Here is a 26,161-nt window from a genome sequence, read left to right as displayed (position 1 = left end):
CCGGGATGATCGCCACCGCTTCCGGGGCGGGGCGAGGCGAGGCGAGGCGAGGCGAGGTGAGCCGCTGGAGTGGCGGTGCTTCAGCTCGCTCCCGGCCTGTGTCTCCGCGCTCCCTGCTGCAATGAGCTTCCTCAAAAGTTTCCCGCCGCCCGGCTCGGCTGAGGGGCTCCGGCAGCAGCAGCCAGAGACTGAGGCTGTGCTGAACGGCAAGGGCCTCGGCACCGGCACCCTTTACATCGCTGAGAGGTAGGCAGGGTCCCTGTTCCCCAATGCCGGCTTTCTGTGCGCCGCCTTGTTCCTGCTGGCGGGGGCTGAGTGGCGGGGCGGGGGCGAGACCGCCACCTCGGGGACTGCTGCGAGGCGGAGCGCGTGCCCCGGGTCGCCTCGGAGAGGCCTCTGACGGGGCGAAGACTCGATTGTTCGGGCGTCCTCTCCTCCCGAGCCTTCCTCTCTTCTTCATCCGAGTTCTCTCATCATTAGGCTTCTTGACGGCCTGTCTTCCCGAGGTCTGGTGCGTGCGTTGTTCTTGACTCAAGGTCTCCTTTTAAGGTGTTTGAGTTTCCAGCCCCTAAGTGAGGATCATCGATGTGCATGGTCTTTTCTGTGAAAAGGTGCGGGAGGTGTTGCTCTGGGCAAGATATGTAGGTTTGGAGCGGATTGTGGAGGATTTTGAAAGTCTGGTTAAGGGGTATAGCTTTTTTTCTGTAAGTGTGGGTGGGGAGAGGAACATCCTCATTCCCATTCAAGTTGGGGGTCATATCCAGAGGGACCAGACTCCCATCTCTCGTTTTTTCCCATTTCTGACTCCCATTTCCATTCCTAGAAGGAATTACCCGTTTATTCAGCCATTTGGAGCACTGGACTTTTACAGACATGTCTAAAATACCAGTTGTAGGACTGAGGACCCCTTTCCTTGATGCATGGTTCCATTCATCATCAAGCCAACAATGACACATTAAATCTTTTCTGTCTTTCAAATTTGTCTGACTTCTGCTGCTGCATCACTTTTGTCTACAGCCAGGGAAAATTCTCTCCTTTTAAGAGCTCGTGTGATTACTTTGTACCACACAGAATATCCAGTTCTGTTGTCAACTGACTAGTAACCTTAATTGCATACACAGGGTTTCTTTCGCGGGGTAACAAATGTATTCATAGGCTTACCACCAGGGGATGAAGGTCATGAGGGAGGCAGATTTCTGCCTACCACAGAGGGAACAAAAAATATGTAAAGAACCCTTGGTTTGAGGGAAATGTAAGCCTGAGCAAAGCTTAGGCTTTTGACCAATTACTGAGATAGGAAATACAAATGGGAGGAAAAGTAAGTTTGGGGTGAGGTGCAGATTAGAGTTTGGTCTGAGCATGTGTGCTTAGTTGGGTATAATAAGAGTGTGTTTCTGGAGAGTGGGGTTTTTTTTTTTTTATGTTTTTATTTTTTATTTTTTTATTTTTTTAAATTGTTTTTTAACACTTATTTATTATCAAGAGACAGAGAGACACAGAGCATGAGCAGGGGAGGGGGAGAGAGAGGGAGACACAGAATCCAAAGCAGGCTCCAGGCTCTGAGCTGTCAGCACAGAGCCCAACGCGGGGCTCGAACTCACGGACAGTGAGATCATGACCTGAGCTGAAGTCGGTCACCTAACCAACTGAGCCGCCCAGGCGCCCCTATGTTTTTATTTTTGAGAGAGAGAGACAGACCATGAGTAGGGGAGGGGCAGAGAGAGGGAGACAGAGAATCTGAAGCAGGCTCCAGGCTCTGAGCTGTCAGCACAGAGTCCGACGCGGGGCTCAAACTCATGGAGTGTTCTTGAGATCATGACCTGAGCTGAAGTCAGGCGCTCAACTGACTGAGCCACCCAGGCGCCCCGAGAGAGTGGTATTAAAGATAGAGATTTGGAAATCATTAGTATAAAGGTTAGTATATACTCATGGGGGATAGGTTAGATACCCCAGAAGAGAAGAGGGCCAAGTATGGAACCTTGGGTACACATTTGCATTAAGAGGTAGGTTATGGAAGGAGAGACTTGAGAATAGACAAGAGGGAGGAGCAGTCAAATAAAACCTGAAAAGCGTCTCTTGGGTAATGGCAAGGAGATCTTTAATGATGTTGGGAGAGCAGTTCCTTTTAAGTGGTGGGGAGTGCAGCACAGGTAGATTGCTATCCCCTACACCATCCCTTTTTCTCCATGGCTTCTCTGCGTATTGATGCTTCCTGTAATATAACAGTATACTGTTCAGGGAAGGAAGACAAGGTCCTGTGCTTGTCTTTTCATTTTGAAAAACTTCAAACCTAAAGTTTGAAAATTGCAAGTGTTGTTAATTAACACAAAGATTCATAAGTTGTTAACATTTTACCACATTTATCTTTTTTCTGAGCTATTTGAGAGTTGCAGACATGTTGTCACATCAACTGTAAATACTTTAGCAAAAATCTCCTAAGAACAAGGACATTCTATATAACCACAATACAGTTATCGCACTGAAGAAGTACAAACTCCTTTTAAGCTCTTATATGTTTAAAAAACTTTGATTTCAGCTTTTCACTAATAAATCTCTTCTTTAAGAAAGTATTTTTGTAAAATATACATACAGCAAAGAATATACATTATATATGGATGGTTTAAAGAATTATAATTAAACCAACCTGTGTATGTCCACCAGCTAGGTTAAGAATAGAATATTATGAGTACCATGAACACCTACGTTCATCCCCTTTTACTCATGGTTGGCACTACCTCCTTGGTCTCTTTCCACTTTTTTGTTCTTTCCTACCTAGCATTTCCAAGTTTTGATAGAAGAATCAAGGCCTCAACAAACTGGGAAGGTTCACTAGAAGATTTGACAAATGAGGGTTAACAGTTAGCGGAGTGAATGAGGTGGACTAAGGGGAAAAGTAAATAAGAAACAAGATGCTCAGAGGCAAGAGTGAGAAACCATATTGTGTGTGCCAGGATATGAAACACACACACACACCCATACTATCTAGCAGTTCTTCATCTGAATGAAGAAGTGGAAAAGAGTGGAAAAATAATCAGGATGGAGAAGAAGAGAGCCGTGTTCCATGAGCTCGGCTTTATAGCCCAGGGGCTTTGGGAAAATTATTTTAGGATTTTAGGCAAAGAGGCATAGGGTCTTACTTGGTTTTAGGTAGTTTCTCAGATGTGTACTGAGAGATATGGAACTCTGAAGCTTATTTTCAAAGTTTAGTTTTCACAGAAAGTTGACTTTTTTACCTAAGTAAGGAAGAGATCAGAGGCATGAATCATTCAAAATGGATCATTTTAAACAGGTAAAATAAAGTAGGTAATTAAATTATATTTTATATTTTATGCCAAAGTTAATTTAAAAAAAAATTTTTTTTTAGATGTTTATTTATTTTTGAGACAGAGAGAGACAGAGCATGAACAGGGAAGGGGCAGAGAGAGAGGGAGACACAGAATGTGAAGCAGGCTCCAGGCTCTGAGCTGTCAGCACAGAGCCTGACGTGGGGCTTGAACTCACGAACCGTGAAATCATGACCTGAGCTGAAGTTGGACGTTTAACCGACTGAGCCACCCAGGCGCCCTGCCAAAGTTATTTTTAAATCAGATAAATAAGTCATCCCAAATTCAAGACTTTGCTCTTTTATGTTTGTATCCTGTTTTTCACCTCATGCCAGGAATAAAGGCAGACTTTATGATCATACTTCCAAAAGCATTGGAAATTAGCAACACATTCCTTTGGATTTACTATCTTTTTTTTATTAAAAATTTTTTTTAAATGTTTTTTTAATTTATTTTTGAGAGACCAAGAGACACAGAGCAGGAGAGGGGCAGAGAGAGAGGGAGACACAGAATCTGAAGCAGGCTCCAGGCTCTGAGCTGTCAGCACAGAGCCCTACGTGGGGCTCGAATCTTTGAACCGTGAGATCATGACCTTTTCTTCTAGAATATGTGAAAAGTTGAGTAAGAACATAGTGATCAGAGTAAATGTTTCTTTTAAGTGGAACTTGGCTTCTCTTCTGTAGAGTGCATATCCATGTCCCAAGTATAAGGAACTACAGAGCAATTATGTGCTTTTTAAAATAAAGACCGTAATTTGATAGGCACTGAGTCTGTTTTATATTTCAGTTTTTCCATCTGCTAATTGAGTCATTAAAATTTTGTGGCTCTAAATATTTGAAATCATTTTGGACACCCAAATTTGGAGCACTACTTTCTGAATTGTGATAATTTCTGGGGGATTGTTGAGGTGAGGAAAGGGAGTTTATTTGCTTAAAATAATAGAGTTTTAGTAAGGGACTGGTAATACTTCTTTGATATGAGCACTATTTCATCTGCAACTTCCTTAAAGAGAAAAGCAGTGGACAGGAAAGGCACATACAGCACCACAATCTAATTACAAAAACAAAATCTATTTCTTTGGAACTAATGGGATGAATCATTCTAGAAAATCATTTCTAGAGCTTTTACCTCTTTAAGCTTCTTAAGATTTATGATTTTAAGACTCCCAGGTTTCCTTTTTCCTTTCCTTTCCTTTTTGCTAAGCATGTTGGATGGAAATGTGCATGATCTCAGACTGCTGCACTGTCATTGTTCTTGCCCAAGGGAGTCCTAGGTTCATTTATTGTATTTGTTTTTGCTTGGTTAGAAGTTGAACAACCAGGCTTGTAAAAATTGTATAGGAAATAGAAGATGTGGGGGCATTATTGTCATTTATTATTATTATTTTTTAATAAGAGCTTTATTGAGATAATCTACATAGTGTACAGTTCAGGGGTTGTTAGTCTCTTTGCAGAGCTGTGCAGCCATCACCACAATCGATTTTAGAGTATTTTCATCACCCCCTAAGAAACTGGCACTTGTTAGCAGTTAATCTGTATTTCCCTCCAGCCTGGGGCAACCAGTATATTGCATTAACTTTTATCGCATTAACATTTTTCTGTGTGGTTTCTTAAGGATCTTTTGCTCCTTTTTTTTTTTTTTTTTTTTCCTGCTAAGTGGTGCAGCTCCAGATGGGTGAAGTATTACCAAAAAATTATCCTGCCTTTACTCAAAATTCAATATACTGATTTTGGTGATATGTTTCCTTTATTATACCAATAAAATATTTCCTTTTGGCCATTTTTGAGGGAAAACTAGACCTTGCTTATTTGTAGCTTTCTTTTAAAGCTACAGAATAAATGAAAGGCTTCATACAGTCTTTCCGTGGGATAAGTATTTTCTAACTAGTGGTAAGTTTGATTACAGCCATTTTATGTATTCACCATTTAATGTAGGGTTAGTGGAGAAATTAGTGACTCCCAAGTGTTTATTGCATACTTACATGCTGAACACTATGCTAGTGGTTTTGAAGAATGTGACATAAAGAAATATGACACATTCTGTCAGGGTACATATGAGATTCATTGCCACGGAGTTAAGTGCTCAGTGACGTATTATTGGACATAAGTGCAGTTCAGAAAAAGATCATTATGGACAGGAGTAACTGGAGGAGGGCTCAAGGAGGAGCTGGGACTTAACCAACTGAAGAGGATTTGCAAAAGGAAGGCACCAGAAGACATTCCAGATACAACCAGAGGGAACGCATAGAAACACATGTGACTTAAGAAATTACATTTCAACTCTTTGAATTTTTACCTAGAGGAGAGAACTTAACAGTTCTCGTTTTAAAGAAATTCAGTTCCTGCTGCTGAATTTTATTTTAGGAATATTTCTAAACACCAAGCTTGAATTTATTCCACATGCATAAAGTGTCCAAGATGAACCTTTATAAACTTTAGGCTTAAATTAAGATTTGATTTCTTAAAATCATCTTCCTTATACGTGTTTTTCAGCCGCCTGTCTTGGTTAGATGGCTCTGGATTAGGATTCTCACTGGAATACCCCACTATTAGCTTGCATGCGGTGTCCAGGGACCTAAATGCCTATCCACGAGAGCATTTGTATGTTATGGTGAATGCCAAATTTGGAGGTATGTATGGTGTAATTTAATCTTGAGCTTCCTTTGGGAGAATATTACATATATTTAAAAAGCAGTCTTTGATCATAAGATAATATTCAAACGATTGACCTATTTTGGATAATAGTTTATTAAGCAAAATTTCAGCTCAGTAAAATAATTTGGGCACTGGTTTTTTACCTTCTGTATGTTTGCATTTAGAATTATTCAGTTATGGTGGATTTATATTTCTAATTTTTCCTCTTGCGTTTAACTGTTTATTCTTTGTTTTTGTAAAGGCATTTATATTTGGCATCCTTAGAGGCTTGGATCAGTATACTTTGTGCTTTCATGAGTTTAGTGTAGAAGCTGGGTTTTTTTTTTTTTTGGTTTCATTTTATTACAGAAGTGGTTCTAAGTGGCAGACAGTGTTGTGTCCCCCTGGCCCCATTACGCAATGACATTTTGATTTTCATGACTGGCAAAGGGGAGGAGTGCTACTGGCATCTAGTAGTTTAGAGGCCAGAGATCCCACATGGCACAGGACAGCCTCCCACAACCAGAAATTACCCAGTCCAAGTGTTCGTAGTGCCAAGGTTGAAAAGTCCTGTGGTACAAGATTCCCAAGTTTTTTGCTGTTGGAGATCCCTACAAAGGTTCATAAAAGTCTAGGGTAGGTGGTGAAAGAAGGTGTAAGAAAGAGAAGAAAATCCATTTTGGGGGGTTGTGGACAATGGATTGTAAAAATTCCAAACAAGAAACAAATTAGGCACGAAATTAAAACTTGTTAATTTTTGTAAGTGTAAATGAGAAGTTTTATACTATATTGAGTTAGTTTAACTTTATTATTATTATTTTTTGTTTATTTATTTTTGAGAGAGAGAGACAGTGGAGCAGGGGAGGGGCAGAGAGAGAGACACACAGAATCTGAAGCAGGCTCCACGCTCTGAGCTGTCAGCACAGAGCCTGATGCAGGGCTCGAACTCACGAACCGTAAGATCATGACCTGAGCTGAAGTGGGACACTCAACCGACTGAGGCACCCCAAGATTTTATTAAGTAATCTCTACACCCGATGTGGGGCTCGAACTTAAAGCCCCAAGACCAAGAGTTGCATGCTCCACACACTGAACCAACCAGGCACTCCTGACATTATTTTTTTTTTTTTAATTTTTTTTTGATGTTTATTTATTTTTGAGAGAGACAGAGGCAGAATACGAGTGGGTTGGGGCAGAGAGAGAGGGAGGCACAGAATCTAAAGCAGGCTGCAGGCTCCTAGCTGTCAGCACAGAGCCTGACTCGGGGCTCGAACTCAACGAGCTGTGAGATCATGACCTGAGCTGAAGTCAGACGCCCAACCGGCTCAGCCACCCAGGCGCCCCATGATTTTTTAAATTATAAAATAATTTAAACATTGAAATGTGCAGAGAGTAATGAAATTTTTCAGTATTTATTATGTAGCATAAATTCTAACATTTTTTTCATAACTTTTAAAGAAATAAAACAGTATTAGTACTGTTGGAATCCTTTTCGTACCTTCCCCATTTTGTTTCCTACTCTGTCTCCCGAGTTAAACATTATCCTAAAGGTGGTATGTGTCCTTCCCTTCTAAGTTTTTAGATTTTTACTGAATATGTACAAATCCATAGGCAATGTAATGATTTTCTTTTGTGTTTAAAATTTTAATTGGTAAGTGGTATTATTTATATATATTCTGGAACTAGTTTTTTCACCCAGTTACATTATTTAATCTGTACATTTTTTTTAATGTTATTATATTTAGTTTTGAGAGAGAGAGAGCAGGGGCGGGGGGCTGCAGAGAGAGAGAGGGAGAAAGAGAATCTCAAGGTGTTAGTGCAGAGCCCGATGCAGGGCTCAATCTCACAACTGTGAGATCATGACTTGAGCCGAAAATGAGAGTTGGTCGCTTAACTGAGTCAGGCACCCCTCTGTGCATTTTGATACATATAAATATTTGTTCTTTTAAATTGCAGTCCATGTATAAAATATGACCAGATAACAATACATCTGTTTTCTTTTTATTATCAACATTTATTTTTTAAATTTTCACTAGTACATATAGTACTTCAATAAACATTTATGTACAAACTCCTTGTGTACGTAATATATACTTAGATGAGGAATTGTTGGGTAGTAGGATATACACACCTCCAGCATAGTTGTAGCAATTTCTGCTTCTACCAGCAGCATGTTCTAGTTCTCTTTATTGAACATCTGTATTTTTTTTCCTTGCCTATAGACTTTGGTAATTTATCTGTTGGATTAGTTAACTTGTATGGGCCTTAGTTTTCTCACCTGTAAATTATTAGTGATAAATCACATCAGTGGATTACAAACTGCTACTGAACCCTTTGGTTCATGACGAAAGGTAAAAGAAACCGGTAACAATAGAACTATACTTGTTAGAGTCCTGACTGTTTGGGTCTCCTCACCCCCACCATGACCTCGAAGGAAGCTTAGAATCCCTAGGGCTCAGTGAAGTACAGTGTGACTAGATCAGAAAGGCAGTCCACAGTCTTTTAGTTTTAAAATAACCATGTTCTTATCATTTGATGTAACAGTTGCAGTATTTGATACATCAGTAAACATCCTTTAAGAAATTATTTTAGGCTCCTTTTTTTTCCAAAACAAGTGAACAAATTTAAATATTTTATTTATGGGGGTTCCTGGATAGCTCAGTTGGTTGAGCATCCAGCTTCGGCTCAGGTCATGATCTCAAGGTTTGTGAGTTCAAGACCTGCATTGGACTCTCTGCTGTCAGCACGGAGCCCATTTCAGATCCTCTTTCCCCCTCTCTCTCTGCCCCTCCCCTGCTGGCGTTTTCTCAAAAATAAACATTTAAAAAAATAAAAATATAAATAAGTGTTTATATATTTTGACAGAGAGAGAAAGTGCTTGTGCATGAGTGGGGGGAGGGGTCAGAGATAGAGGGAGAGAAAGGATCCCAAGCAGGCTCCACACCGACAGCACAGAGCCCTACATGGGGCTCGATCTCAGGAACAGTGAGATCATGACCTTAGCCGAAATCAAGAGTCAGACACTTAACCGACTGAGCCACCCAGGCACCCCTAAACATGATTTAAAAAGTTATTTTTATTCCCTTTCTAGAGGAATCAAAAGAATCTGTTGCTGAGGAAGAAGAAGAAGACGACAGTGATGATGATGTTGAACCTATTGCTGAATTTAGATTTGTGCCTAATGATAAGTCAGCATGTGAGTATTCTATAGAATTGATTCTTTTCCCTTTATGTATCAAATACTCCCCACACCCCATTTACCTTTACCCTCATTACCTCTGTTCTATTGCCTTTTCTTCATTTTAACATCTATCATATCACTGAGGACCCGATACCTATTAATACCGAAGACTTTAAATGTAGTGAGAGCGTAGGAGACACCATATTATTTGGTGTGTTTTGTGAATGGAGAAATCTGGTTATTTTTTTTGACATGATGCTGTTGACTTTGAATCTTACCAGATAGAGGGCAAGGAGTCCTGGCGATTCCAAAGTGAATGACGCAAGGATAGCTGGAAAGAGCCCTATTAACTGAAAGGGGCTTCACCCTGATTTAGCAGCAGTCTGACCAGGACTTTGGCTCTTTTTCTCAGAAAATCCAGCCAGGCATGAAGAGATCTCAACATTATCTTGAAATGAACTCTTATTTTGTAACTTGTCCATTGCCATCAAGCACTTTTCAAGATTGATCTCCTTGGAATTTGGCAGGTTTTGTAAATAGTGTGATTGTGTATATTTCTTGTCTACTCATTGAATTTATTTGGACTGGTGGTTATATTACTAAAATTTTACTGTACACAGGCCAGAAAAGAATGTTTATTACAATTTAATTTCCTTGTTCAGTGGAGGCAATGTTCACTGCAATGTGTGAATGCCAGGCTTTGCATCCAGATCCTGAGGATGAAGATTCAGATGATTACGATGGAGAAGAATATGATGTGGAAGCACATGGTTAGTGAAATGGATTTGTTTTTAAATGTGGTGTTTCATTTTAAGCATTTGTTTGTACTACAGGTATGAGATTATAGTTCTTTAGATCTCTATTAAATACCTAGATAGTGTGGTTATTAATAAAAGTGAATGGCACAATTCATGTCAAAGTCAGCTTGGAAAAACTGTGGAATTTCCAAGCTAAGGGTAGAAAGCAGATATTATTGGGGTCAGAAAATGGATAGAGATAAATGGAAGGAAAGGAAATGGTAGATAGGAAAGTTGGGGTTGGGAGAGTCTTTTAAGTTGATGCAGATGCTCCCAAAGAATAAGCTTTCTCCCTCCACCACTTGAAACCTGTATTACTTACATCTTCCCTTAATATACTCCTTCAAACAGCTCATTTCCCAAGTCATTTTTCCCCCCAGAACCATATTTCACTTATCTAGGAGCATTTTTCTTTGCCTCCCCAGACCAGAATGCAATCGCTAGCCTGGTAGATTCATGTAACTTGAGGTGCTTGCTGTTCTCTTTTCTTTTTCCCCACTGCTCTCATCTCCACCGATCTGGCTGTCCAAGGCCCTTTCCTCCATGTGTAGCCACTTCCTGGCCTGAGACAAACTCGGTTCTGGAATTCTCCTTCATATATCTGAATACATTCCCATCTTCACTGAGATTTTTTAGTGATTTTATTTTTTTATCCTTTTTGTATTTGCCAGAATTTCTGAGTTTTTAAAAGGAGCATATATTTTAATCCCGAAAGAACCATCAGTACAAATTAATACCAAATTAATTTGCACTCATCTATAAGTTTCCCATCTCAGGATAATATAAGACTCTTTGCCTTAGGAACATCCTCTTTGCCTTCTAGTGCCTGGACATTTGATTTTTTTAAGAATTGCTGTTTACTGACCCATTATCTTTTGGAATCCCTTCTCATCCTAGACGGTAGATACATTTTCTTTGTATTTCTGTTTTCAACAGATGACCTACATATGTGTATTAAACGAATATTGAAAAATATTTTCCTGGAAACCTTTTTAAACTGTACCTATCTTCAATAAATGCATTATTGATTATCCATTTTTTTCTAATTGTTTTATAATAGTTTAAAAGCATTTTATTTTTTTAGAACAAGGGCAGGGAGACATCCCTACATTTTACACCTATGAAGAAGGATTGTCCCATTTAACAGCAGAAGGCCAAGCCACATTGGAGAGATTAGAAGGAATGCTTTCTCAGTCTGTGAGCAGCCAATACAACATGGCTGGAGTTCGGACAGAAGATTCAATAAGAGATTATGAAGGTGAGTATCCTTCTTTCTTTCAGTGTGAATATTCAGATGGTCATTTGGGCAATGAGGGAAGCTATGGAGAGATATACACGTTCTTTTGGAAACTGTTAAGACAGAAAAATCTCAGACTTGTGCAACTTTTTTGGTTTTTTCCCCCAACTACAAAAATAGGTCTGTTCACAGTCAAGACATTTTTAAATGTTTTTCACAGGCAAAGAAGAAATGAAAAATCAAGTGTAATTATAATTGAAAGACATTAATTTTTCTGTTGCATATCATTCCAGTCTTTTTTTGTTTGCTTGTGTGTATATATATGTGTGTGTACATATCAGTGCTGCTATTTTTATTTTTAAAATGAATTCCTATGTGATTATATGCAAAACTAGGATATTCACTTGATTTAAAGGGCTAGGCAGCATTCAGTACACTTGGGTTCTTGTTTTGTGACAAATTTCTGGACCTTAATCAAGAGGCTTTCAAATTTGTTTCATTTGTCTCTACTTTGTAAGCTTCTTTGTAAATATTTCCTCTGTTAGACTGGTTTGCTTTTCTGAGTGCCTATTTCAGTCAGAATATTGAAGTATTCTTTTGGTGCAGCCTTTACTTCTTATTCCTTGCTCTAGTCCAATACTGAGATCCATGGATTTTTCATTTAAATGACTTTCAATAAATAAACATTAAAAAACAAAAAACCAAAAATGGGGCACCCGGGTGGCTCAGTCGGTTAAGTGTCTGACTTCAGCTCAGTCATGATCTCACGGTTTGTGAGTTCGAGCCCCACGTGGGGCTCTGTGCTGACAGCTCGGAGCCTGGAGCCTGCTTCGGATTCTGTGTCTCCCTCTCTCTCTGCCCTTCCTCCGCGCTCGCTCTCTCTCTCTCTCTCTCACAAATAAATAAACATTAATAAAATAAATGACTTTCATATTTCCTTGCTATTACTGTTACCCTTCAATCCTAGGCCCTTGTCTTCTCACGCTGGATTTATAGTAGTAGATCTTTTGCCTCGATCATCCTTGCCTCCAGCTCACTGTGCCATGTTAATCTTGAGAACACTCTTTGGTCGCCTCAACTTTGCCTTTGCCCCAAATACCTCCAGTGTTGTTCCTACTACTCTCAATATAACATTCAGGTACTGCTCTTATGTACCAGACCCTGATTTAAGCACATTACACATATGTACTCATTTAATCCTTCCAAGAATGCCATTGTCATCCCTATTTTACAGGTGAAGAAACTGAAGCGCAGAAAGATCATATAACTTGCTTGAGGTCAAATAGCTAATAGGTGGTGAGAGGATTAAATGAGCTAATATGCAAAAAGAATATACCAGGCCCTGTTATAAGCATTTCTTGCATCTTACTTGTATTTAATATATACTGGTATTTTATGTTGCTGTAGAGTCTTACCACTTCTAATTTTTAGTGATGCAGAACATTCTTAAAGAGAGCATAATTTTTCTTTCAGTGGTACATGTAAGTTTCTGTCATAATGTTGTGATCAATATCCTCATGCACATAGCATGTTGACCTGGGGGTCCTGAAGTCTGGGATATTTTAATTTGGAAAAGTTTAGGCTTTGGGTCACACTGTTATTCCTTGTGTATTCTCTCCATTTTAAATCCTAGTTGGTGAGCCTCTAACATAGGCTGTAGGGTGAGATGGTTCAGATGATTTCTAGTGCTCTACCAAACTCTTAGCTGAAAGAATTCAAGATCTTACCTTTTTTTTCTCTTAAAGTAGGCTTCATGCCCAGCATGGAGCCCACTGTGGGGCTTTAACTCACAACCCTGCGATCAAGACCTGAGCTGAGATTAAGAGTTGGACACTTAACCGACTAAGCCACCCAGGCACCCCAAGATGTTACTTTTTTTTTTATTACAGTGATTGATGGGAGGGTGTCCTTAGACATTGAAAAGGCTTTCGTCACTGAAGGGGTTTTTTTAATTGTAAAATTCCTTATTAATGCTTTATAGCAAATGATTTTAAGATCACAAACACTTTTTGCTAAAATGAGATTTTGGCCTTTGTTCCTAAGCCTTATTATCATACTGAGAGTTGCCTATATATAAAACTTCTTCAGCCTATACAATTCTCCATCTTTTAAAGTCCTAAGTAGCCATGTCACTCTTTTTGCCATTTATTTATTTATTTAGTTTGACCTGTGCACTTCTTTTTTTAAATTTGATTTGTTTTAAAAAAATTTTAAATAATAACTGTATATATTTCAGATATGCCACAGGATGTTTTTATTTTATTTTTATTTAAAAAAAATTTTAAGTTTATTTATTTTTGAGAGAGAGTGTGTAGGGAAATGGCAGAAAGAGAGAATCCCAAGCAGGCTCCATGCTGCGAGTGCAGAGGCCAATGCAGGGGTTGAACCCATGAACCATGAGGTCATGACCCGAGCCGAAGTTGAACACATAACTGACTGAACCATCTAACCGCCCCATAGATGTTTTGATATATGCAGTGAAATAATTCCTACAGTTAAGCTGATTAACGTATGTATCTCCTCATATAGTTACCCTTTTTTTGTGGTGAGAACACCTGAAATTTGCTGTCTTGGTAAATTTCAATCCTTGCCATTTAAATATACCCTATCTACTTGTGGCATTTCAGTGCTTCATGTGCTCATTTATGTAAGAAGTGTTTATTGAACTGCTATGCCGGGTACAGAGAATACAGCGGTGCTCAAAAGAGATGAGATTACTGTCTTCCTATCAGTGGCATTCTTCTGTAGAGAAAAATAAAGGAACTAATTAGGTGGTTATAGTACGTTGTGATATAGCATTGAGTTATAGGGGAAGCTTGAGAAGCTGTGGAATCAGAGTTTGAACTCTTCACCCAGCCTGGATAGAGAGAGATTCTGGATTCAAGCTTCATGGAGTAAGTGACATCCAAGCCAAGATCTGAAAGAGGAATAAAAGTGACTTGAATGAAGGGGAATTGCATACAGGTAGAGGGGAGAGGTGGGTAACAGGATCAGCCATGTGCAAAAGTTCAAGAGATTATTCATCTCTGGGGGACTGAAAGTGGTTCATTTATGTCTGGAACTCTGAGTGTGAAGGGGAGTTGTTACAGGAACAGGTGAAGGTAGATTAGTGAACTGGGCTATATCTTAAAGGAACTTGAAAGCTGTGTTAAAGAATTTCAGTGTTATGCTTAGATCAGTGAGAATGTGAAGAATTTTATTTTGATTGTTTCAGAAGGTGATCCTGGCTCTGAGAGGGAAAATTAATTGCAGAGGGAAATACTGGAAGATAGAAGAGAAACTCTGTTAAGTAGCTTATGATTTTTTTTTTTAAATTTTTTTTAACGTTTGTTTACTCTTGAGACAGAGAGAGACAGGGCATGAACGGGGGAGGGTCAGAGAGAGGGAGACACAGAATCCGAAACAGGCTCCGGGCTCTGAGCTCTCAGCACAGAGCCCGACACGGGACTCAAACTCACGGACCGCGAGATCATGACCTGAGCCGAAGTCGGCCGCTTAACCGACTGAGCCACCCAGGCGCCCCAAGTAGCTTATGATTTAAATTAGATGAGAGATCGTGGCCTGCATTTGGTAGTAGCAGTGAATGTAACAAGACTTAACAGATTTGAGAGATGTTTAAGAGAGAGAAACAACAGAAGTTAGAGATGTGGTAGGAGTTTCTGGATTACACAGGTGAGAGGTATCCTTTAGTAAGACTATTCGGAAAGAAAAACATTTCTTCTTTTTTTTTGTTTTTAATTATTTTATTTTAAGTAGACTCCACACCCAGTTGGGGCTTGAACTCACGACCCCAAGACCCTGAGATTAAGAGTCACATGCTCTACCAACTGAGCCAGCCAGGCGCCTCAACAGAAACGTTTTAATTTTAAGTTTGTTTCTTTATTTTGAGAGAGACAGAGACAGCGTGAACAGGAGGGGCAGAGAGAGGGGTAGAGAGAGAGACAATCCCAGAGCCCAACACAGGGCTGTGAACCATAAGAACATGACCTGAGCCGAAACCAAGTCATTCGCTTAACCGACTGAGCCACCCAGGTGCTCTGAGAAACCTTTCTATGTGGAAAGATGATGAGTTAATTTAATTTAATTAAAAAAAATTGTTTTTCAATGTTTATTTATTATTCACACACACACACACACACACACACACACACACACACACACAGCATGACAGGGGAGGGGCAGAGAGAGCGGGAGACACAGAATTTGAAGCAGGCTCCAGGCTCCCAGCTGTCAGCCCAGAGCCTGACGCGGGGCTCGAACTCACAAACTATGAGATCGTGACCTCAGTGGAAGTCCGTCGCTCAACCAACTGAGCCACCCAGGTGCCCCAATGATGAGTTAATTTTAGATACATATTGCATTTGTATGCCTAGCTTCATGTCCAGATGCCAGGGGACTCAGGCAGAAGCCAGTTCGTTGTGGGCTAAAGACTTAAGGGTGAATGGGAGGTGAGGAAGTAGAGAAAGCAGCTGTAAACAACTCTTTCCAGAGGGACTTTTTCCCGGTTTTCCCCTCTCCCCAACACTCTTTTTTCCCTATGAAATGAGAATCTCACTCTACTTATGTTGTCTTTTCTCAAAATTATGTCATAAGCTTTGTAAGGATAGGACTTTTATACCTTTAATAGTAATAAGTTACACAGTAAGTAGCCAGCACAGTTCTGTGAAGAGTGAACAGTTGGTGCTTACCATGTTCAAAAGTTCTTACCTAGTGTTCTTTTAGTGTTGATGTTGAAAATTTACAAAGTAAATGTTATATGTACAGGTGGCATTTTTCTTTCTTGGTTTGTTCCTGGTTACTTTTTCAGAAGAGAAAGAAATAGTTGTTACCAACAGAGGGCACTAACTTCCTTCCGGTGATGTGTAGGTTGAACCTTTACCTGTCTGAAGAGCTCAGTGGACTGTTGCTCAGCAGTTGATTTTTTCCTTCAGATGGGATGGAGGTAGATACTACACCAACAGTTGCTGGACAGTTTGAGGATGCAGATGTTGATCACTGAAAATGATTTATGCTGCTGTGGGGTAAGTAGTTTATTTTTTCCCTTGTCACTGAATCTTGTGAAATAATTAGTTTTTATTTTCCTGATTCAGGAGAACTCTATAAAATTAGCAGTTTGGAAAAATGTTAGTTACCCATTTCTGAAATTATTCAGGCTTAAGTGGTTTTTTCCCCTAAGAAATCAAGGTCTGCAAACAGCGATATTCAGGTTAACATTTACTGAGCACTTATCCCATATTAAGTATATGCATTGTGCTAGACATTGGGTAGTGCTAGGCATTGAGGCATGGAAGAATAATCACTCATCTTCAGTGAACTCAGGAGGAGGCCATTAGCCCGTTATTCAGAAATCAAGAGCTCCCTGGTTGGCTCAGGTGGGAGCAGCAGAGTAAGATCATGTCCCGGTGTGTCATCTTTTCCCACTTGTGGTGTTTGAAACCGTAACACATTCATCAGAAAAAACAAAGCAGAGATTTGCTGCAACTCACTGCTATTCAGTTTAGGGCAGAAGTAGAAGTAATTCCAAACTGCATTTAAGCTTTTAATCATAATCTTGTATTGGCCTCTGTCCTTCTGAAAATAATGGAGGACCAAGGTCCTGGGTACCTTAGTGTTCAGGACTGATTTGCCAAACTGTTAAGTCCATGTACAGTTGTCCAGAAGCAGTCATTTCCCAAGTTGCCACATACCTGCTTTTCTTTTCTTTCCTTTTTAAAAGTGTACGTGAGAGAGAGAGAACACAAGGGAGAAGGGCAGAGGGAGAGAGAGAATCCTAAGCAGGCTCCATGCTCAATGCAGAGCCTGATGCAGGGCTCAATCCCACGAGCCTGGGATCATGACCTGAGCTGAAATCAAGAGTCAAACGCTCAACTGACTGAGCCATCAGGTGCCCCCATACCTGCTTTTCCTGACTGACATAAGAGCTCACAGCCAACTTTCCCGGACATGTTCTCGAGAGCTTTGCATAAAGTTTGTCCATGACTTTGCTGCATGTTACTCTGAGAAATACATTGTTCTTTGCCAGCTTGAGTATCTCAACTGAGTGTTGGATAGTAGCTGAAGGTCATATATAGTTAGTTCATACCATATAGAGCTCTAAGACTAGTAATCCTAGTAAGCCTTCCTTTAAGCTTTAAGATTTTTACATTGTTAAATTGTTGTCTCTTTTCTCCCTCTACAATGTCCTTCTAGTTCTGACCTGATGGCATTTTTTTGAATGCTGTCTGTCTTCCAGTCTTTGAGATGTTACTTTGCCCGGATCCTTTATTTTTTTAAAGCATATAGTAATAATGTGGCAAGATTTATATATTTTGGTTTGACTCTTATACTACTGTGAGTCATCCATTTGGGTTGTGAGAACCCTCCTTTTTCCAAGTTCCATTTACCTTCCAAATTATTGCCATTGTGGACATATCTTCTTATACTAACCATGAAAAATGGTAATGAATCTCTGCTTTCCTCTCAGATGCTGCCAGTGGAACTATCAGAAAATAATGTCTTAGCAGTTCTGTGATTTATACCTCTTCCTTTAAATACTTAACTTTTATTTCCACAGCATTTATTTCTGTCATTAGTAGCTATATAGTCTAAAACCAGCATTGTCTCCTTGGCAGTTAGCTAAAATTATGTGTTCATATTGCTGCAGCTCTGTTAACTTTAATTTTCAGATCTCACAATTCCAGATATCGGTACTTCACTGTTATACTGTATGGGAAATCTTTTGGTGCCAACTTAAGTCTCCTTTCCTTCTCACTTTTCTACTTGTCATGTTCTTTATAGTATGTTGACTTTTTCAGTTCAGTAATGCTTACATAGTTACTTTTATTGAAACTGGAAAACATTTTTTGATCTTCTGGCTTTCACATCTTTCTTCTTGAAAAATAGACTACTCAGAGAGTACCAACCACTCTATTAATAAGGATTATGAGAAACTCGTTTGTTATGTCACTCATGGTTACACAAATGAGATGTTACTGCAATTCACTGATGAGAATTCTTAGGATTCTTTGTAATGTAATTTTATGGTGAAATAACCATAAAATAGCCACAAACTTTCTAATGAGCTGATGATTTGTTTTCTATTCATTTTATGCTACAGCTGGAGTGGAGAGAGAGTTTATTCATAAAGTTTATACAAGTTCTTCATCTGGATAATTGACCTGAATTCCAAACAATGTCTGTAAATTTTTAATCATTTGAAATTAAGGAGTGGAGAAGGAATAATTAGAGTGTTTATGCAACCATTAAAATTTTCAAGATAATGGAACAAGGACCTCTCAATGCCTGAGATGGAATGAAGGGGACAGGGTAGAATCACAGCTCTACCACATGCCGGCCTCTGTGCCTTTGGATAAAGGCATATAATTTCTCTAATCCTCAGTTTCCTCATCTGAAAATGGGGTTGATAAACTACCTGGCAGGATTGTTGCAAAGACTAAGATACAATATATCTAAGTTCTCTGGCACTCTTGACTAGTCAGTCAATAAATTACAGCTACTATTACTATTGTAAACACTATAAATCTTTTGTTTTTCAGATTCTGCTCATAACTGTAGGAAAGAACTTGGTGCCTCTTCTACTGTGGAGTGGGTGTTGATGAAAGTCTTTTTCTTCTCCAAAACTTACCTGAACCAGTTCTTTTTTGAGACAGACTATACTGAGACAAAAAGTTGTCACCAGCAGAAGAGACTATGACCTTTATTAACAAAGGTGAATTAACTTAACCAAGAGGGTATTTGTAGTTTATCATCTACGCTAAAACTTTCTTTGTGCAAGTACCCTCTGAATAGGCCTATAGTTCCTGCCTTCATTATATGTGTCTCTGTCACCTGGGAGGCCTACGAAGGTGGACTGGATGGGAAGGAGGGAGGCTGAGACTAAGATACATCCTTTTAGAGCCTAAGGATCCCCTTACCCTTTAAAAACAAAGACAAAGGGATCTCACATCCTGGCCTCTGCTTGTTCTCCCCCAGGGTAAGGGTCTTTTGACTAATTTGGGGCCTAGATCAGTTCATTCAGGCATCTTTAGGGAGCCTCTTGGGAAACATTCTAGCCACATCTACTGCCACTAACAAATGCTTCTGACTAGCTTTTACTCCTTTCACCATGTTTCACCAGTCTCTTTTGTTATAACCTCTTAGGTTATATCCTCTAATTTGTAACCTCTTAGGTCGGTTTCCCTAACCAAATGAAATTGGGATGAAGTCCTCAGAGTACTTCAGAGGATAATTGTTTTGTCTTTAACAAATAAACAAACAAATAAATCTAGGTTTTCTATATTATTGTGCTCTCATTCTTGACTAAAACCATTAGTGAGAAAAAAATTTTTTTAATTAAGACTGGTAAAAAACAAGAGTCTTAACAGTTCTTATTTTTGTTTGACTTTTGTTGAGACTATAAACATGAAATGAGTAAGAAAATGTACAGTTAGTTAGAGTTTCTGGCAAATATTTAATAGGGCAAAGATTGAATGCATTTCAAGGGATTTCTGCTTCTTGCACTTGGATCAGGTAATTTCTTATACTTATTGACTCTCAATTTTTAGTTTTCAGACACCAGGGTATTTGTGAGGCTGATTTATAATTACAGATGTATACTTGGACTTTTTATACCATTATAGCACTTTTAAAATAGAAAAGCTATTCAGGATCACTTGGCTAATTAGGGACTAAACTTTAGTTTGTGACCACAAAGCCCAGTGTTCTTGTTAGCAGTTTCACTTGGTTTCTGTCATCCTGCATGGTAGATTGGAAAAAGCTGATTTTCTTTTTTCTCAGCAGACTCTCAGAAATACTGAATTTGCTACAGTAGGCAAGTAAAAGGGCCATGTGGAAATGGAAACTGAACTTGACTAAGGCATTCTCTGTATCAGCCCTGTCTTTATATACATTATACATATAATTATGCATATAATTTTCTTAACTACCTTATGAGGTACAGGTGCTTTTATTATCCCACTTAAAAAAAATTTTTTTTTACATTTATTTATTTTTGAGAGACAGAGACAGAGCACAAGTGGGGGAGGGACAGAGATAGAAGGAGACACAGAATCCGAAGCAGGCTCCAGGCTCTGAGCTGTCAGCACAGAGCCTAATGTGGGGCTCGAACTCATGAACCGTGAGATCATGACCTGAGCTGAAGTCGGACGCTTAACCGACTGAGCCACCCAGGCGCCCCTTATTATCCCACTGAAAATTTTTTTTTTTCAGCGTTTATTCATTTTTTGGTAGAAACAGAGCACGAGTGGGGGAGGGGCAGAGAGAGGGAGACACAGAATCCAAAGCAAGCTCCAGGCTCTGAACTGTCAGCACAGAGCTCAATGCGCAGCTTGAACTCAGGGACCGTGAGATCATGACCTGAGCTGAAGTCAGATGCTCAACCGACTGAGCCACCCAGTTATGCCACTTTAGAGATGAGGAAGCTACAGAGAGGTAAAATAGGTAAAGTCATAGATAGTGAGCTGTGATTTTTTTGTTTAATTTTAGAGAGAGAGAGCATGAGTGGAGGAGAGGGGCAGAGGGAGAGAGAGAGAGAGAGAGGGAAAATCTTAAGCAGGCTCCATGCTTAGTGCAGAGCCCAGTGTGGGGCTTGATCCCATGACCATGAGATCATGACCTCATCCAAAATCAGGAGTTGGATGCTTATCTGACTGAGCCGCCCAGGTGCCATGTGAACTGTGTTTTTGAAGCCTGTGCTCCATAACACTATAGAACCTTCCCATCTGCCAGCAGTTGAAAGGAAGCAAGTTCTCTCTTCACTGCAGGATTTTAAATGTTAAATTTCAGTGGACAGCACAGGAAGTTCCCAGATTTCTCTGCTGGCAATCTCAGCAGCACTCATAATTCTATCCTAGACATTTATGTCTTCTTCAGTAAACAGGGCATTCTCATGGTCTAATCTTAGAAATTCTATTTGAGTCCTTTTTTGAAGTCATACTTACAAACTTATACTCGTGACTTTCAGTGAAGCAATAAAGTGCTCTGATAATAAATATGTCAAAATGTCAAGGAGATTCGGTGCACTGTTTCCTATAGGCATTGCTGTGGTCAGCATAATGCAGTCATCTAAGATGTAGAAGACCAAGCATCTAGTTCTGGCTTGGCAGACAAGGTATTTAAACCTCTCTGGACCTATTTCCTCATCTATAAAATGAGGGGATTAGATTAAGTGACTTTCAAAGATTCAGCTGTAATAACATTCTGTAATATTATTCAGTTGCTCCCATAGCTTTGAGAAAATAGAAAGTGAAAAAAAAAAAGATCAGGTCAGACTTCTTAAAAATGAAATTCATAATGATCAGTAAACCAACATTTCTTGATTCTGTTTGAACTTAATTTCAGTGTTACTGGGATTGTTTGCTTCCTATTTCTTGATGTAGAGGAAATTTAAAGAAAAGCCATGGACATTTTCCCCTGTAATGTGAATAATCCAAAATATCCATTAAAGCTAGTGTTTATAGTCATCTGTTCTAAATTTTGTCGTTTAAAAAATGTATTCATAGGGGTGCCTGGCTGACTCAGTTAGTAGTATGTAACTCTTGATCTTGGGGTTGTAAGTTTGAACCCGTGCTGGGTGTAGAGATTAATTTAAAAAAAATCTTTAAAAAAAAAATTAAAAATGTATTCATTAAAATGATCCCAGTGGGTTTTCTCCTCCCACAAATCAGTTTGTCAGATATTGATACTTTTCATATAAGCTTATTTATTTATGTTTTTAAAGTTTATTTTTGAGAGTGAGCATGTGAGTGAGCAGGGGACGGGCAGAGAGAGAGGGGGAGAGAGGATCTGAAGCAGGCTCTGTGCTGACAGCAGACAGCCTGATGCAGGGCTTGAACTCATGAACCATGAGATCATGACCTGAGCCAAAGTCAGATTCTCAACTGACTAAACCACCCAGGCACCCCCAAATAAGCTTATTAATCTTTGTACATTATGTATTTTGAGGTCTTGTTAGGATCTCTGTCAGTATTGGTAAAGATGAGAGATTATGCACAGATGATCATGGTTATATAGCCCTTTACTTTTAGAAGAAGACAGGGTATACTTTAAGAAGAACAATTCGGGCATCTGGGTGGCTCAGTCAGTTAAGTGTCCGATTTCGGCTCAGGTTGTGATCCTGCAGTTTGTGGATTCGAGCCTCAGGTCGGGCTCTGTATTGACAGCTCAAAGCCTGGAGCCTGCTTTGGATTCTGTCTCCTTCTCTCTCTGCCTCTCCCCCACTCACACTCTCTCTCATAAAAATATTAAAATAAAAAAAAGAACAATTACTCATTGTTCAGAGAGATACTAGATTTTTTAGATAGAATTTTTATTTATCTGCATGGTTTTAGATAGTATCCTTATTACTATATATATAGCTAATTCTCATGCATCTCCTGTTTTAAAAGTGTTTCTAGAATGGATGAATCTATATCTGGCACCCATCCTCTTTGGCTAATACATAGTAATTCTAAGCGGATCTCTTATGAGGATTCCAATAGAATTATTACTATTCCTTGACAAAGGAGCTGAAACTGAAACTGAAACATTTTCACTAGATCTCACTCTGCTCATATATACATAAGTAAAACCAATATGTAATGGTGGGGGGGAATGTCATAATTGCAGATGAGAGGTCAGTCCCAAAACTTTTGGAAGATCAGTGAACCTAGTCAGAAGTTTTGTTAATAATATAATTCTAGGAAGATAAAATAGGGGCACCTGCCTAGCTCAGTAGGTAGAGCATGTGACTCTCGTCCTCAGGGTTGTGAGTTGGAGCTGCACGTTGGGTGTAGAGATTACTTGAAAATAAAATTTTAAAAAAAGAAGATAAAAATAGAGATATATAACCAGGGATAAGAAAGCTAAATGCAAGTGTATGGAGGCTAATTTTTAAGACTTTTTAAAATTATTATTTTGAAGATTATATGAATCACTAATATACTTAGAACAAAAGTACCTAGAAAATGGCTCAGAAAATGTTAAGTATTACACAATAGTAGTAATTCATTCTTTTCATAACAGAAAGAAGAAATAGCAGATGCAGTGTTAACTCACCTCTTAGGATATATCCGAGAAGTCTGAAATTGAAACATCCTCTGAGCAATTAAAATAGATGTGATGAAATTTATTCATTTTCCTCGTAGGACCTCTTGGCCTTCAGTGCAAGTCTCTATCCCTGCTCTACAAACAGGTCCGATGTACTTGAGCATCTAGTTTCTAGTCATGCAACAGGATAGAAAAGGAAAAAAGGGGTGGTTGCATCAGGCATATCAGTAGCAGCAGTAAATAGCTGACAGAATTATGAAGAAAAGCAAATACAGGTTTACCCAAAAATACAGCAGACCAAGCCTTCATGGTATATAGTGCAAGTAGGATAGTGTAGCAATTTATGTTCATAAAAGTGCGACTAAAAATTATTAGCATTAATTCTAGTTGTAAGTAGATCCAATTCTGGCTAATTTAAGCAGAAAAAAGTCTTTTGGAACACTATCTGGTAGCTCACAAGATGGACAGGAAAACGGAAATAAACCAGGCTCATAAAAAGATTAGCAACTAGGAGTGGCCTATGTAAGACGCTATGATTCTTCTGTTGCTTTTAGACTGATTTTTTAATTGATCCCATGCCTTTTGAGTCACCACAGAGTCCTGATTGGCAGGGACTGTGTGTTGCCAGGGACAGAAAACAGGAGTATCTGGCCCCTTCAGCTTCCGCAGTGGGAGGGCACTTCCTTTAACGCAGGTACTCACAGTGGTGGATTACCCCAAATAGAAAGGATACTCAGATGCTGGCTTGCAAGAAACTTATAGCTGTCTGCTGCAGCTGTAAATCTTCAAAACAAAAAAAATAAATTGAGACTGTACATAATAAAAGATTTTTTATAAAAACTGATGGTCACACTATTTGTCAAAATTAAAAATGGAAATATTGTTTGACTCAGAAACTCCATTTAAAGGAATTTATTCTATAAATTTGCACATTAGGAAAAGTCATATATGTAAAGATAATAATTGCAACTCTACTTATTTTTTTAATTTTTTTAAGTTTATTTTGAGAGAGAGATAGCAGGAGTGAGGAGGGGCAGGGAGAGAGAGAGAGAGTCCTAAGCAAGCTCCGCCCTGTCAGCACAGAGCCCAGTGTGGGGCTTGAACTCATGAAACCGTGACATCATGACCTGAGCCAAAACCAACGGTTGGATGCTTAATCAACTGAGCCACCCAGGCGCCCCCATTGCAACTTTATTTGTGAAAGCAAAAGACCAAGGACAACCTCATTGTCCATAATTAAGCCTGGGTCAATTACTTACAGTACATCTGTATAATGGAAAACTGTACTCCTCAAAAAGAATTAGGTAGATCTTTATATACCAATACTAAATAAACTCAAAGATACGTTAAATGAAAAAAATGAAGATACTTCTATAAAAGAAAAAGGGCTGGAGGTTACAGTGGAGATATATCATCATGTACTTAGGTGTACATAAAATATCCCTGAAAGAGAAGTGGGGGGCCGGGATAGGAGGGGGACTCAGGTCTTTAACCATTTCTAGGTGGAATTGCGTGTCCCCAAAAACATGTTGGAGTCCTAACCCCCACCCAGTATGTTAGAATGTGACCTTATTTGGAGTTAAGTCTTTACACAGGTAAGTGGAGTTAAAGTGAAATCATTAGGATGGGCCCTAATCTTATATAGCTGGCGTCCTTATCAGAAGGGGGAATTTGGACACAGACAGACATGGGAAGGGGGAGGCCATGTGAAGATAGAGGATTATAGTGATGCATCTACAAGCCAAGGAGCACCTTAGGCTACCAGAAACTAGGGGAGAGGCCTGGAACAGATCCTTCCCTAGTGCATTTAGAGGGAGCATGGCCCTAGTGACACATTAATCTTGGACTTCTGGCTTCCAAAACTGTGAGACAAAAATTTCTGTTCTAAGCCATTCAGTTTGTGGAACTTTGTTATGGTCATACTAGAAAACTAACACATCCCCCATGGTCATCTTTTTTTTTTTTTTTTTTTTTTTTTTTGTTTACCTGAGGAATAGCAAGCTGGCTATATATAAATCAGTTTAAAGTTTCAAAGAGGGGCGCCTGGGTGGCTCAGTCGGTTGAGCAGCCGACTTCGGCCCAGGTCATGATCTCGCGGTCCGTGAGTTCAAGCCCCGTGTCAGGCTCTGTGCTGACAGCTCGGAGCCTGGAGCCTGTTTCAGATTCTGTGTCTCCCTCTCTCTGACCCTCCACTGTTCATGCTCTGTCTCGCTCTGTCTCAAAAATAAATAAATGCTAAAAAAAAAAATTAAAAAAAATAAAAGTTTCAAAGAATTAAAAATTTATGATTATCATTCATTGTGTAAATGAACAACTCTGCAGTTAAAGCAGGTAAAGGAAAAGTTGGTTATCACTACCTATTTTATAAATAACCTGTGTTCTGAAGTATGTTTGGTATAGTAAAAGGTTAATGTAACATACCAAATATTCACATGCAGCTAAGAAATAAAATTATACAAGCACAGTTGAAGATTTCTGTATTCCCCTGATCTCCCTTCCTCCCCTTCAGAAGTAACCACTGTTCCAAATTTGGCATTTGTCATAACTATGTATGTGTTTGCATTTTTGCTCCACATGTATGTAGCATCTAAACACTGTGGTATTGGGTTGCATGTTTTTAAACGTTCATTATTTGAATCCTTGTGCTGCTTTTCCTACTTAGCACATAAAAATGTTATCCGAGTTGATACAGGCAGCTCTATAGCACAGTTCATCCATTTTCTTGATGGGCATTTAAGGTTCCAGTTACTCATTATGAAAATAGTGCTGCAGCAGAAATCCTCGTGCATGCCTCATGCACACGTGTGCATTTCTCTATTGCGGTACCTTTCCGACTTCCCGTTATGCCTACAATAATACATTTCCCACCAGACCCACAAACATTGATTTCTACTAATCCCAGAAATGGAAATTTCATTAAAAACAGTTCTTAACTTTGCTAGATGTTGCTAACCTGTTCTCCAGAA

General features: G+C 39.2%; 1 protein-coding gene across 1 annotated transcript; it reads left to right on the top strand.

Moving 5' to 3' along the window:
* The first annotated feature begins 8 nt into the window (after positions 1 to 8).
* CLNS1A (chloride nucleotide-sensitive channel 1A) lies at positions 9 to 19,448 on the top strand. Its single transcript, XM_019449921.2, has 7 exons — positions 9 to 246; positions 5,816 to 5,952; positions 9,048 to 9,152; positions 9,800 to 9,907; positions 11,019 to 11,192; positions 16,103 to 16,192; positions 18,707 to 19,448. The coding sequence occupies exons 1-6, from the start codon at positions 122 to 124 to the stop codon at positions 16,168 to 16,170; spliced, it is 717 nt and encodes a 238-aa protein (XP_019305466.1). The 5' UTR covers positions 9 to 121; the 3' UTR covers positions 16,171 to 16,192; positions 18,707 to 19,448.
* Positions 19,449 to 26,161: the final 6,713 nt, after the last annotated feature.

This window comes from Panthera pardus, unplaced genomic scaffold (assembly GCF_024362965.1).
Source record: "Panthera pardus isolate Hobbes unplaced genomic scaffold, ASM2436296v1 HiC_scaffold_12, whole genome shotgun sequence".
Taxonomy (NCBI): domain Eukaryota; kingdom Metazoa; phylum Chordata; class Mammalia; order Carnivora; family Felidae; genus Panthera; species Panthera pardus.
This window is presented reverse-complemented; position numbering and strand designations above follow the sequence as displayed.

What these genes read in the sequence shown, in the direction of transcription:
- CLNS1A (XM_019449921.2), top strand. Translation starts at nt 122, where the DNA reads ATGAGCTTCCTCAAAAGTTTCCCGCCGCCCGGCTCGGCTGAGGGGCTC. An exon ending in ATATGATGTGGAAGCACATG is followed by an intron (nt 9,908 to 11,018) that starts GTTAGTGAAATG and finishes TTATTTTTTTAG; the next exon opens with AACAAGGGCAGGGAGACATC. An exon ending in TTCAATAAGAGATTATGAAG is followed by an intron (nt 11,193 to 16,102) that starts GTGAGTATCCTT and finishes TTTTTCCTTCAG; the next exon opens with ATGGGATGGAGGTAGATACT.